Source organism: Callithrix jacchus, chromosome 6 (assembly GCF_049354715.1).
Source record: "Callithrix jacchus isolate 240 chromosome 6, calJac240_pri, whole genome shotgun sequence".
NCBI classification, from domain to species: domain Eukaryota; kingdom Metazoa; phylum Chordata; class Mammalia; order Primates; family Cebidae; genus Callithrix; species Callithrix jacchus.
The window spans coordinates 26,691,666-26,706,218 of record NC_133507.1 but is presented as its reverse complement, the minus strand read 5'-3'; the positions used below and the strand labels follow the sequence as shown (position 1 = coordinate 26,706,218).

General features: G+C 52.1%; 1 protein-coding gene and 1 long non-coding RNA gene across 5 annotated transcripts in view; one reads left to right on the top strand and one right to left on the bottom strand.

Annotated features, from left to right (window-relative positions):
• CEMIP (cell migration inducing hyaluronidase 1) overlaps positions 1–14,553 on the top strand; it is a 178,189-nt gene that overhangs the window by 136,776 nt on the left and 26,860 nt on the right. For all 4 annotated transcript variants that reach the window (XM_035303983.3, XM_054257295.2, XM_078326909.1 and 1 more), the window contains 3 exons: positions 10,877–11,082; positions 11,780–11,849; positions 12,743–12,871. In XM_035303983.3, coding sequence (XP_035159874.1) covers positions 10,877–11,082; positions 11,780–11,849; positions 12,743–12,871 — 405 coding nt within the window. The remainder of the gene's footprint in view (positions 1–10,876; positions 11,083–11,779; positions 11,850–12,742; positions 12,872–14,553) is intronic.
• LOC118154500 (uncharacterized) overlaps positions 1–14,553 on the bottom strand; it is a 42,019-nt gene that overhangs the window by 3,277 nt on the left and 24,189 nt on the right. The gene's annotated exons all lie outside the window — the stretch shown is intronic.

The window sequence follows — 14,553 nt, the reverse complement described above, 5'->3', positions numbered from 1 at the left end:
AAGAGGGTGGGGAAGGCTGGGAGAGCTGGGAGATCTGCGAGAGCTGGGAGATCTGCGAGAGCAGGGAGAGCTGGGAGAGGCTGGGAGAGGGTGGGGGAGGCTGAGAGAGATGGCATAGGCCTTGAGCCAGGAGTGTGAGTTCATGAAGATAGGATGGGGGACTGAGAGATGCATGGGGCAAGAGGGAAGTCAGCAGATCAGGGTAGCCCACGGAGCTGTTTCTGGAGGTGGACTCTTAGAGCTAGAGCCTTGGACAGCCTCTCAGAACCAGAAGACCCTTGCTGCCCTATGTGCCAAGGTCACCCTACCGCCTGGCTCTCAAGGATGCCAGCTGCCAGACTGCGAGGGCCATTGTCCAGACATTAGGTGGCTGAGGCACCAGCTACAGCCTGGTCCTTGTGACCACATAGAACTGCAGCCTCACTCAGCTCAGGGCTGAGCTTGATGGCCAGGCTGGTGGGTTAGGGTTTGGAGACTGCAGCCCTTGAGGCCTTCCCAAGGTGAAACCAAATTGTCCTAGCTTAGAATCTAGATGAAGTGCAGGCCTCTAACTCTCTAAGGCAGACAGACAGCAGGGTAACGGAGAGCATTCCAGTGTCCTTCCCTAAGATCCCCAAGAGCCATCCCCCACATGGGAATTGGGTTTTGTGGGTTGGCACCCTGCAAATGCTCCGCCACTGGGGCAGAGAGTTCCACATTCAGAGATGCTGCCTCGGGAGCTGGATGGTCTCCATAGGTATTTTACATTTGCTGCTTTCGTTTTGGCTTGAAGGATTTATTCACAGCTGACTATGTTTGGAAACATGATTTTAGCTGATGGGACGAAAGGAGGCCAAATACAGACAAAGATGAGATCCTATTTGGAACGCAGAGGCCACTCAGCAGCATCGCAGAACCTTTTCCCTAACACCGCCCCTGATCTGAAGGAGGAATAGATTCCAGACAAGCAGATGCTGGCTTGGAACAAAGAGGGGTTCCTGATTGTGCAGAGCCGAGAGTGCCTTAAAGCCTGGCTCTGGGCTGATCCTACAGTGTCCTGGGAGCCCCTTGCTCATGAGCTCCCTCTCCCGCCGCCTATAGATAGGCTCCGGTATCCTTTATTCTTACCCAGCTTCCCTCGTCCCTAATTCCCCCTTGGCCAGCCATCTTTGCTCTTTCCCTTTCTTTACCGCCAACTCTTTGGAAGGGTGGTCTGAAATTCCACCAGCCCTGGTGATGGTTCTCAACAATGTCATTCAAAATGTCACCACCAAGTTCAGCCAACCCAGTGCTGTCTCTCCTGCTTCATTCAACTCCTAACTCTTTTCTGATGTAACAGTTACTATGGGCCTCAGTAGAACATTGAGATAGAAGAGCGTAGAGTCACAGGGACCTGTGTTTTAATCAGCCAGTGTGGCCTCGGGGTACTGATGGCAATCTTCCAGGACGCAGTCCCCCTATGTAAAGTGAGGATGATGATAGAACTGACTTCAAAGGGTCTTTAGGAAGATTAAACCAGTTAATGTATGGGACATAGTCAGCAATGGTATTCAAAGAGCATTACTATTAAGTAGTATTACTCTGTACCTCTGTATCTGTGTTCTGCGCAAACATCACTGGTTCCGTGAGACAGCAGCAAGTATCCAGACAAACAGAGACTGGCCTCTGTAGTTAAATGACCTTGGCAAACACCACATACGACGCGTGCTAGTAGAGCAAAAGCTCGCAGTAAAAACACATGCTTAGCTTTGGTTATCCTAGCGATGCCTAAACGCATTTGCATCTCACAGAGCTGGAGTTCCGTAACACAGAATTTGGAAAATGCTTCTCACTATATTGATATTGTCAATGGTGTGTTTCTTGAAACGCAGTCGTTAGCACCAAAGCTGCAGGATGCAGGCAGATGTGGGGTGCGGTCCGCCTTCGAAGGAAGGCTCTATGGCACAGTATCTGTAGGCTGGATAGTGGGGGTGGGAATGCAAAAGGGGCCCCCTACTTTATGTTAACATGTGTTTCTGAACTCGGAGGCTGAACATAGGGGGAATCACCTTCCTGATTTCCCTGGAGGAAGCGAATTAATCCAGTGCTTTTGTGGAAGGACGAAATGACTCCAATGTGGGTTCGGCTTGTCCCCTCCCTGCCTTTCCTTCTTTTCCTCCTCGTGCGTTGCTCAAAATGTGCTATTTTTGACATAAATGCTTCCAATAGCCACAAGATGCTTGAAACCAGGATGTCCCCAACAGGCTGCCACGTGTGGCCCCACAGGTTGTGACCTGCACTGCTCTGTGGGTACCATCTATACAGACTGCAGCCAGTCCCCAGTCGCCCCAGCCCCAGGGACATATCCTCCCTCTGGCATTCTATGAAAGATGGCTGAGCCCCATGTGTATTTGGCAGGAGACCCGGTGCCCTCTCTCCTGACTCAAAGTTCTAGGATTTGTGGAAGAGGCTTCTGTTTTTCCTGGTTACCTCCCTATTTCAGTCTCTTGAATTCACATTCCCACTCCCTTCTTCATTCACATGGCTGCTCTCATCTTGGAACCACTCAAGAGGCTCACCTTGTCTGCAACCCAGACAGAGCCAATTAATCAAGATAGGGGAATTGGAACAGAGAGTTTAATTCATGCACAGCTGGCCGTATGGGAGACGGGAGTTTTATTACTACTCAACTCAGTCTCCCCCACAATGGGGGATGGGGTTTTTAAGGACAGTTTGATGGGTAAGGGGTCGGAAAGTGGGGAGTGCTGATTGGTCGGGTTGGAGATGAACTCATAGGGAGTCAAAGCTGTCCTCTTGCGCTGTGTCAGTTCCTGGGTGGGGGCCACAGGACCAGATGAGCCAGTTTATCAGTCTGGGAGGCACTAGGGGATCCATTGAGTGCAGCGTCTGAAAAATATCTCAAGCACTGATCTTAGGTTTTATAATAGCGATGTTGTCCCCAGGAGCAATTGGGGGAGGGGTTAGAATCTTATGGCCTCAAGCTTCGTGACTCCTAAACCATAATTTCTAATCTTGCGGCTAGTTGTTAGTCCTACAAAAGCAGTTTAGTACCCCCTCCCCTTTGTTTTGGGAAAGGGCTGTTATCGTTTTTTGCTTCAAAGTTAAGCCATAAACTAAGTTCCTCCCAAAGTCAGTTTGGCCTACTCTAGGGATGACCAAGGACAGCTTGGGGGTTAGAAGCAAGATGGAGTTGCTTCGGTCAGATCTCTTTCACTGTCATCATTTTCTAGCTCTTATAATTCTTGCAAAGGTGGTTTGGATCTCTCCTTTCCACATGAGCCCAAATATGAAACCCAGACTGTTTGCCTTGATTTCCCCAAAAGTTTCATTGGTCCAGGGTTTTTACTGGTGGATTGGGGTAACAGATGGGAGGGAGAGGGAACACGTTACAGATCAGCACCACGAGCAACAGTAAGAAATGGAGTAACAGGTCCCTCCCTCCGGAGACCAGACGCTTCCCTCCAGGGTACTCTCTCCCCACCCTCAACCTGGTTGTTGAGTTCTAGTCCCCTCCTCCCCATTCTCTACCCTCCTTTCCATTCTCTACCCTCCTCCCCAATCTCCACCCTCCTCCTCATTCTCCACCCTCCTCCTCACTCTCCACCCTCCTCCTCACTCTCCACCCTCCTCCTCACTCTCCACCCTCCTCCTCACTCTCCACCCTCCTCCCCAATCTCTACCCTCCTCCTCACTCTCCACCCTCCTCATCACTCTCCACCCTCCTCATCACTCTCCACCCTCCTCCTCATTCTCCATCCTCCTCCTCATTCTCCATCCTCCTCCTCATTCTCCACCCTCCTCCTCATTCTCCACCCTCCTCCTCACTCTCCACCCTCCTCCTCACTCTCCACCCTCCTCCTCACTCTCCACCCTCCTCCTCACTCTCCACCCTCCTCCTCACTCTCCATCCTCCTCCTCACTCTCCATCCTCCTCCTCACTCTCCACCCTCCTCCTCACTCTCCACCCTCCTCCTCACTCTCCATCCTCCTCCTCACTCTCCATCTTCCTCCTCATTCTCCACCCTCCTCCTCACTCTCCACCCTCCTCCTCACTCTCCATCCTCCTCCTCATTCTCCACCCTCCTCCCCAATCTCCACCCTCCTCCCCAATCTCCACCCTCCTCCCCATTCTCCACCCTCCTCCTCACTCTCCACCCTCCTCCTCACTCTTCACCCTCCTCCTCACTCTCCACCCTCCTCCTCACTCTCCACCCTCCTCATCACTCTCCACCCTCCTCCTCATTCTCCATCCTCCTCCTCATTCTCCATCCTCCTTCTCATTCTCCACCCTCCTCCTCATTCTCCACCCTCCTCCTCACTCTCCATCCTCCTCCTCACTCTCCACCCTCCTCCTCACTCTCCACCCTCCTCCTCACTCTCCACCCTCCTCCTCATTCTCCATCCTCCTCCTCACTCTCCATCCTCCTCCTCACTCTCCACCCTCCTCCTCACTCTCCACCCTCCTCCTCACTCTCCACCCTCCTCCTCACTCTCCATCCTCCTCCTCACTCTCCATCTTCCTCCTCACTCTCCACCCTCCTCCTCACTCTCCACCCTCCTCCTCACTCTCCATCCTCCTCCTCATTCTCCACCCTCCTCCCCAATCTCCACCCTCCTCCCCAATCTCCACCCTCCTCCCCATTCTCCACCCTCCTCCTCACTCTCCACCCTCCTCCTCACTCTTCACCCTCCTCCTCACTCTCCACCCTCCTCCTCATTCTCCACCCTCCTCCTCACTCTCCATCCTCCTCCTCACTCTCCACCCTCCTCCTCACTCTCCACCCTCCTCCTCACTCTCCACCCTCCTCCTCACTCTCCACCCTCCTCCTCATTCTCCATCCTCCTCCTCACTCTCCATCCTCCTCCTCACTCTCCACCCTCCTCCTCACTCTCCACCCTCCTCCTCACTCTCCATCCTCCTCCTCACTCTCCATCTTCCTCCTCATTCTCCACCCTCCTCCTCATTCTCCATCCTCCTCCTCACTCTCCATCCTCCTCCTCACTCTCCACCCTCCTCCCTCACTCTCCACCCTCCTCCTCACTCTCCATCCTCCTCCTCACTCTCCATCTTCCTCCTCATTCTCCACCCTCCTCCTCACTCTCCACCCTCCTCCTCACTCTCCACCCTCCTCCTCATTCTCCACCCTCCTCCCCAATCTCCACCCTCCTCCCCAATCTCCACCCTCCTCCCCATTCTCCACCCTCCTCCTCCTCTCCACCCTCCTCCTCACTCTCCACCCTCCTCCTCACTCTCCACCCTCCTCCTCACTCTCCACCCTCCTCATCACTCTCCACCCTCCTCCTCATTCTCCATCCTCCTCCTCATTCTCCATCCTCCTCCTCATTCTCCACCCTCCTCCTCATTCTCCACCCTCCTCCTCACTCTCCATCCTCCTCCTCACTCTCCACCCTCCTCCTCACTCTCCACCCTCCTCCTCACTCTCCACCCTCCTCCTCATTCTCCATCCTCCTCCTCACTCTCCATCCTCCTCCTCACTCTCCACCCTCCTCCTCACTCTCCACCCTCCTCCTCACTCTCCACCCTCCTCCTCACTCTCCATCCTCCTCCTCACTCTCCATCTTCCTCCTCATTCTCCACCCTCCTCCTCACTCTCCACCCTCCTTCTCACTCTCCATCCTCCTCCTCATTCTCCACCCTCCTCCCCAATCTCCACCCTCCTCCCCAATCTCCACCCTCCTCCCCATTCTCCACCCTCCTCCTCACTCTCCACCCTCCTCCTCACTCTTCACCCTCCTCCTCACTCTCCACCCTCCTCCTCATTCTCCACCCTCCTCCTCACTCTCCATCCTCCTCCTCACTCTCCACCCTCCTCCTCACTCTCCACCCTCCTCCTCACTCTCCACCCTCCTCCTCATTCTCCATCCTCCTCCTCACTCTCCATCCTCCTCCTCACTCTCCACCCTCCTCCTCACTCTCCACCCTCCTCCTCACTCTCCATCCTCCTCCTCACTCTCCATCTTCCTCCTCATTCTCCACCCTCCTCCTCATTCTCCATCCTCCTCCTCACTCTCCATCCTCCTCCTCACTCTCCACCCTCCTCCTCACTCTCCACCCTCCTCCTCACTCTCCATCCTCCTCCTCACTCTCCATCTTCCTCCTCACTCTTCACCCTCCTCCTCACTCTCCACCCTCCTCCTCACTCTCCACCCTCCTCCTCACTCTCCACCCTCCTCCTCATTCTCCACCCTCCTCCTCATTCTCCATCCTCCTCCTCATTCTCCACCCTCCTCCTCATTCTCCATCCTCCTCCCCACCTCTCCTGGGCTGCCTTAGAAACGCACTCCTTTCCTTGTTAGCCAGAGTAATTTGGTTGTCCAGGTGTTTTTCTCCTCCCAGTTTTAATTTGCATATTCAAAAACTCATTAAGACAGTCGGTAAAACAAATGACCCACTACCCTACTCTATGCAATCTCCTTTTCAGCAGTTCAAAAAGAAATTAAGAAATAATAGTAATGGCAGAAGATTGGAAATTCCAGTGTTCTTTAGAACATGACTGTATTTGTTGTTGAGTTTCTCTCTGTTTTTTTTTTTTTTTTGAGATGGAGTTTTACTCTTGTTACCCAGGCTGGAGTGCAATGGCGCGATCTTGGCTCACTGCAACTTCCGCCTCCTGGGTTAAGGCAATTCTCCTGCCTCAGCCTCCCGAGTAGCTGGGATTACGGGCACGTGCCACCGTGCCCAGCTAATTTTTTGTATTTTTAGTAGAGACGGGGTTTCACCATGTTGACCAGGATGGTCTCGATCTCTTGACCTTGTGATCCACCCGCCTCGGCCTTCCAAAGTGCTGGGGTTACAGGCTTGAGCCACCGCGCCTGGCCTTTTTTTTTTTTTTTTAAGACAGTGTTTCACCATGATGGCCAGGCTGGTCTTGAACTCCTGACCTCAGGTGATCCACCTACCTTGGCCTCCCAAAGTGCTAGGATTACAGGCGTGAGCCACCACGCCCAGCCACATTTCTCAATAACATAAATCATATCATACCCACCCTAGAAGGCAGAAACAAAGTTCAGTTTTATCTGTATTTGTTTTAAACAGCAGTTTCTTTTACTTGCTGTATACAAGTTGATGGTAGAAATCACCGCACACAGATATGTCCTGATTTGCACAGAACGGTCTAGTTTAGACCTGTTGCCCCAGCTTAACTACTAATCACAGCTCCTTCACTTCAAAAGTGTCCTGGTTCAGACCATAAACTAAATAAGATGGCCACCCCCACTGAAGCAGTCTGCGCTGGCTGTTTGCAGCTCTGATGGTCAGGCAGAGCCCAGGAACTTTCTCCTTCGCCATCCTATGCCTGGACCACACCTAACAATGGCTGAACACTTAAAACAGCTTTTAGCAATTGCTTTCACAACTGCCAGCCATCAGCAGGGAGGAAGGTATCCCGAAGAACAGAGGGAAAAATACAATTTGTGCAAGAGAATTACTTCTGATTGGCATGCATAGGGACTGAATGGCCACCCTTGAATCTATATGCGTGTTTGTTTATGCAGCTACTATTTATGCATCTGCTACTAGCCATCCATCTACCTATCCAAACATCTGTCTACATCTGTCATCTCAAGCTATGTCACAGTTGAAATATTTAACTCTGAGAAATGATCTAAGGAGGAACAAGACCAGAACGTTAGAGCTGGAAGAAACTTTAGACGTCATCTCACTGCACAGGGACACTTGGGCAAGTCACACACAGCTTGAGGCTTAGTAAAGACCTGAACTTGTGTCTTCCGCCCCCACCCTAGGGCTTTCCTCGGCCTTATGCTTCCCTCTTGATTCTGTGTGCCATCCTCACGCCGCTACTAAGGAGAAGAACTGCAGCCCAAAATGAGAGAGTCTTTTTCTCTCCGGCATTGTTGAGTATTCATTCACACACAGGTTATGGAATCAGACAGATGGGGAATCAAGTCCTAATTTGGTCCTTGCAAGAGAAGTGACTTGGGGCAACTTTCTAAGTCCCAGTGTCATTTACAGAATTGTCGTTGTGATGAGGTTTAGATAAGATAACTTGTCAAAACATTTAGCCTCTGATAAACAATGGTCATTTTTCTTCCTTTCAATGAGGCTTTTTCTCTCACATCTCGAAAGTCTTAGAGGGAATTTCTTTCTCTGGCATTTTTTAGAGTAAGAATGCACCTGGCCAGGCGCGGTGGCTCACGCCTGTAATCCCCACACTTTGGGAGGCTGAGGCGGGTGGATCACAAGGTCAAGAGATGGAGACCATCCTGGTCAACATGGTGGCGCGTGCCTGTAATCCCAGCTCTCAGGAGGCTGAGGCAGGAGAATTGCCTGAACCCAGGAGGCAGAGGTTGCGGTGAGCCGAGATCGCGCCATTGCACTCCAGCCTGGGTAACAAGAGCGAAACTCTGTCTCCAAAAAAAAAAGAATGCACCTAAGTCATTATTTGCTCCTATTCAGAGAAAGACTACCCAAAGTGTGATCCACACAACAGGGCAAATGGGTCCCGAAGATTCAGAAAGAGCTATGGGGGCAGGCAGGGAGCCAGGGGCCTGGGTCTGAGCACAGCGGCAGCGTGAGGTCACTGAGTGTCCTGGGACACTCCACATCCCTTCTCTGGGCCTTGGCATCCTCCTCTATAAAGTTGAAGGCATTACACTTGACCACAGATGTTCCTGCCAGCTCGGGAAGCCCACATTTCCTTGTCTTTTTCGTCCCAGGCTTGTCTGTCCTGGCTATTTATAACAAGCTTCCAGGGCTTACTAGAAGAAAGGAAAGCAGTCCCATTGGCTGACCGCGATACTGACTGACTTATTAAACAAGTGAATAGGATTTAAGATCACATCCTTGCCTATTACCAAAGATGGAGGGAAGGAGGCTTATTCAAAAGAACCGAGAGCTTGCCTGGAACAGAGCCACTTGTATGTTGGGTCCTCCCTTATGGAATGAGTGGGCACAGAAAACCATGCTTTCAGCCATAACCTTGTACATATGGCTCATGTGACCTCTGCCAAATCACTTGCCTTCTCTGAGTCTCATTTTCCTCATCTCTGACAAACAAAATAAAAATTGAATAGAGGATGGTGTGAGATTTCAACAAGATTGAAAGGTAGAAGGGACCCGTCCAGTGCTGGGGTGTGGAGTGTGGTTTGAGGATGCTTCTAAAGGTCAGCTGTCTGGGGCTTGGGGAGTAGGCAGCTGTCATATGAAAGACTCTGGGCTGGGCACAGTGGCTCATGCCTGTAATCCTAGCACTTTGGGAGGCCAAGGCAGAAGGATTGCTTGAGCCCAGGACTTTGAGACCAGCCTGGGCAACCTGGTGAAAGCCCATCTCTACCAGAAATACAAAAATTATTCAGGCGTGGTGGCACATGCTTATAGTCCCAGCTTCCGGGGAGGCTGAGGTGGGAGAATAGTTTGAGCCCAGGAGGCAGAGGTTGTAGTGAGTCAAGGTCGCATCACTGTACTCTGGCCTGGATGACAGAACCAGACCCTGTCTCAAAAAAAAAAAAAGGCTGGAGGGAACTGTGGTGTTTACATCAAGGCCTCTCGGTCAGTGATGATTCTGTCACCCTTCCTCCCTCCTACCCACTGGAATGTGTGGCAGTGAATGTCTGGAGACATTTTTGGTGGTCATAACTGAAGAGCTTTTCCTGGCATCTAGTAGGTTGCGGCCAGGGAGGCTGCTAAACACCCCGCAATGCACAGGACAGCCTCTCAACATGCTCACAGTGCTGGGGCGGGGAGGAGAGGAAGCGTTGCTGCTGGTTGGTATGTGGATTTTCCAGTGCTTGGCATGGTGGCAGGTACTGAATAGGTGTGGGTTGAATTGATGTCATCGGGAAGCAGGAACTCCCTTGTTGGATGACATCATTGGGCAGTCTGTCCCCGGGGGCAAGGATGAAGGAAGATAAGTGAGGCGTTTCTCGCCATTGCCCCACTGTGGAACAGGCCACCTTGCAAGGAAGTGAACCTCTCTCTGGAGTGTCTGAGCAGAAGCAGGGTACCTGTTTGCCAGTTATGCTTGGAAGCAGGGTACCTGTTTGCCAGTTATGCTTGGAAACAGGGTCTGCCAATGGACAGGGAGGCAGGTCGCAGGTTAGGGGCCCTCTGAAGACCTGAGTTCTGAGATTGATGAGTTCAAACCCAGAAGAGTCCTCAGAGATCATGGAGTTTAAGTCCTTCATTTTTGCGGTGGGAAAAAAGCGCATGAAGAGAAAATAGGAGGCCTAAGATCCCCACGCTGCTTGGATGTGCTGCTGAAACTGAATCCCTGGTATCTCAATATCCACACAAATGCTCTTCCTGCTTTCCCCACTGACTGTGTGATTCCAAGAAGGAAACTGAAGAGCTGGAGTTTGCAGCCCTTTCTAGTTCTGAAGCCAGGCGTTGCGAATGTGGCTTGATGCGCAACTGGGCTAACACGTTGGCTTGGATTTCTGGATGAGGATACAATGAGGAGCATGAATATTGGTCTCAATAATAAGCGCACCTGCCCCAGCTCAGGGGCTGCTCCTAGACGGAGTTCCCTCTTCCACCCTTACTCAGTGGAGTCCCTCCATGGTAAGTCCTTGTACACAAGGCACTCAGCTGTGTGCTCATCAGAGTGGGTGCACGTGGTCCAGTCCATGGCCTCTCTTGGATTCACCTTCTCATTTATGATATATTGCCCTCTTTCCTACCCTATAGAGCCTCACCACCCCCAACTCCTTCAGCTGGAAAGGAATTTTAAAAGTCACCATCCCATCCCCTGTTCCACTTTCCCCAGGCCCATCCCTTGTTGTCATATTCATCTCCAAACCTGCAGTGCTCCTCCCAGGGCCTGGTGTACGGGCGATACTATTCAGCGTCTGCTGAATGAATGAATGAGTGCATGAATAACTGGATGCCTGGTGAGCCTCCCTGTCTTGGCCCCTGCAGATCAAGGACGTCGTGGGTTACAACTCTTTGGGCCACTGCTTCTTCACGGAAGACGGACCAGAGGAACGCAACACCTTTGACCACTGTCTTGGCCTGCTTGTCAAGTCTGGAACCCTCCTCCCCTCAGACCGTGACAGTAAGATGTGCAAGATGATCACCGAGGACTCCTATCCCGGGTACATCCCCAAGCCCAGGCAGGACTGCAAGTAAGTGCCTGGACCCCCCCTCTGTGTGCCAGGGGATGGGGTGTGGATGTGTGAGCATGTGTTCACTCAGCTCAGCCCAGCACTGTGGGGCTCTGCACAGCTTGAGCCTCACAGCCCTTAACCACCTACTGCTCCAGCTTCCTGCAGAGCAGGCAGGAGGGCGTCTTCTCCCTTCTCCCTTCTCAGTTTGCCTCATGTGCATTTTTCTTGTCCAAAGAGGGCCCCTGTTCTCATCTGTGGAGCTTCTCCTGATCCACACGGTGCTCTTTGATGAGAGGAAGCAGCTGCCACCTCGGCTGCCACGAAGGACCCCACCACACAGACCTTTTCCAGAGAGAAGACAGAGGACAGAGAGACTTGGTGCAGCTAGCCTTCCAAATGCAGGACCCCTCCCTTAGAAAGGGCTATGCTCCTGGGTTCTTCTGACCTATGCATATTTTAGAGCCACTCTGACATCATTCACACATGGCTTCTATTTTCAAGACCCATGCTCATTTTAATTTCTGAACATTTTAAGTGCTTAAACTAGCACCACACTTTAATGAGAAAACTGGGTTTCAGATCAACAAATCAACGATTTCTCAAATATCTGACAAGAGACTCTCAGGCCAATATCAGAGTCCCGACCTGCGCCCACCGTGAGGTAGGGTGACCCCTGGTGGCCCTTTGACCTCAGGTATCTCTGCCCTCCCTGCAGTGCCGTGTCCACCTTCTGGATGGCCAATCCTAACAACAACCTCATCAACTGCGCCGCTGCAGGATCTGAGGTGAGCAGAAATATCCCTTCTCTGGTAGAAGATGAGGGTAGGGGCTGGAGGCAGGGAGACAGCTGAGGTGTACCCTGAAACATGTGTGCTCTGAGCCCCAAGTGCAGACATCCATGCAGACAGGCTTAGCTGCAGTGAAGGAAAAGAATAGACTGGGGGTGGTGGGTCGGGGGCGTCCTTTGGACTTGGTTTTAAAGGACAGCCCTGTCACTTCATAATACTGGTGACCACAGTTAGCCCTGAACACTTTATGTATAATAAATCATATTAGAATGCCATGATTTTAGCTTAGAATGGTACCTGACACATCAGTGTTGTAAGCTCACATAATTCGATTTTTGCAAGAACGAGGTGACGTTCTTGCAATAACCCGGTGACGTTATTAACCCCCTATGATGTGGGAGGAAGCTAAGGTTAGGAGCACTGACATGCCCGGGGACACACACAGCTGGGAGGTGGCGGCCAGGGTGGCAGCACAGCATGCCGTCCACATAGCCCTGCTCATGGCCTTCCATGGGACCTTGACCTTGACCTGGGACTCAGCTTCCTTATCTGTAGAATGAAAGGGGCACACAGAGAACACTCATGAAATCCTCTCATTGTGTGTAGGAGGAGTTTAAGCCCTGCAGTGATTGAAACACATCCATTCTGAGCTGTGTCTGATAGAGTAGGAACCCCTGCGGGGCTTGAACTATTGTGGTGGGCTCTACTTTGCACTCTTTTCCTTCCAGACCAGACCACATGGAGGTGTGCTGGGGTGGGCATTGAGGGCCTGCGTGGGTGTTGGCACTGGGTACTAGACCCACCCTTCAGGGTGGGCTGTGTGGCTGCCTGGCTCAGGAGCTCTCTGGGGCTGAATGCTGTGGCTTTCCCCTTGTGTCCTTCCCCAACAGGAAACTGGATTTTGGTTCATTTTCCACCACGTACCGACAGGGCCCTCCGTGGGAATGTACTCCCCAGGTTACTCAGAGCACATTCCACTGGGAAAATTCCATAACAACCGAGCACATTCCAACTACCGGGTAAGTCTTTCCAGACTGCGCCTCTCCGGCCAGCCTCTCGGTCCCCTTCCCAGGCCTGCAGATGATTAGAGCCAGGGTGGCCAGTTGGCGACAGCTGGGAACAACTGCCTTCTTCATGTTGGTCCCAAAGAAGATGGAGCAGCCCTGCGAGGCTCCCAGGCCATTGGCCACATTCTTCACACGAATCTCCTGTGGTGGTTCCCGTACAGGCGTGGACTTAGCACGTGCCCAGAGCTAGAAGCAGCAAGTTGTGCCTTCACTCACGTTGACGGGGGAGAGCTGCCTAAGCTGGGCACCTGAATTTGCTTGCAATTCCCTTGGTGGTCATGGATGCGGTCTCAATGATGAAAAGTTAGCCTGATCTATAAGCAGAAGGAAACGGAGACATGGTTCTGAAGGACGGGGGAGGCAGCATTGTCATGCTCTCTGCTGTTCCCTCTTGTCTTATTTCTTGGGAAATGAATGCTGCATCTGCACAGAGCTAAGTGGCCAGGTGGGACACAAAGTCCCCAGTCATCTTCATTTGCTCATCAACATGTCCTAAGCACCTGCTGTTGTGTCTAGCACCAAGCTAGGCACTGTGGGACAGAGCATCCTGAGATGAGTGGGATCTTGAGTCTGTCAAGGACATCCCAGCAAGGATGGCAGTCAAGACCAGAGTCATGGGGCCTGGGAATGGAGCTTGGGGCACAGCTGAGATCAGAGACGCTGTTTGTGAGGGCAGAGGTAGTCTCAAGGATGCCAGGGCAGTGTGCCGGGAGACTCCCAAATGCCTAGGCTGGTGTTCTGGTTGAATCCCTAATGGTACTGATGAAGAAACTGATACTCCTCAAGGGTAACAGATACATGCAGAGTCAAAAAGTAAAAAGATGAAAAAAGCCCAACCAGAGAGAAGACTGAAAGGGAGCATGTCTCAGAATGTGCTTACACCTACGAGATGGGGTAGGGCAAGGGACGAGCAGGTTGGGGCTGGGTGGCAGAGAGAGAAGAGTCATCTCTGGGCAGTGTTGTATCCCAGGAACTAGGAAAGAGGGCAATGTCATGGGGCAGGGGACAGAGGAGGAAGAACAACAGTCTTGCCTTGACGGAGGAGAATTAGAGCAGGGTATCAGAGAGGCCATTTCTGAGACTGGCACGGACCTCAGAGAGCTGTCTCCATATAGAGGCAGGTGCAGGGGCGTATCACTATTGGTGGCAGGGGAACAGTGGAGAGAATGTATTGGCTGCTTGTCAAGACATCCCCCACACCCACAACTTGGGAAGGCTTCCCATGAGCAGGGAGGTGGGCCACATAGAACCTAGCAGGTATGGAGAGGCTGGAAAGCAGGGAGTACACGTGGGTGGATGGTTTCCAACAAGCAGCATGCAAGGGCTCACAGGTGTGCACAGGGACGAGCCTTGAGGAAGGCAGCAGGTCTCACTCTCTGGGGTAGAGAGGGAAAAAGTGAAGAGGAACCTCCAGCTGCATTGATTCCATTGTCTGAGCCAAGGAGGAGGCCCCGTCCTTGGTGTTTATGCCCAGTAAGCCTTGACTCCACATCCACACTGAGAGGGACCTGTCCCAGGAGGTGTCACCTGGGGTCTCTTATCCGGTCCTCGCAACCATCATGTGATGTAGGTGTTACTAGCCCATTTTGCAGACGCTATGACTGAGGCTAAAGAAGTGAAGTCATAGTTAGCAG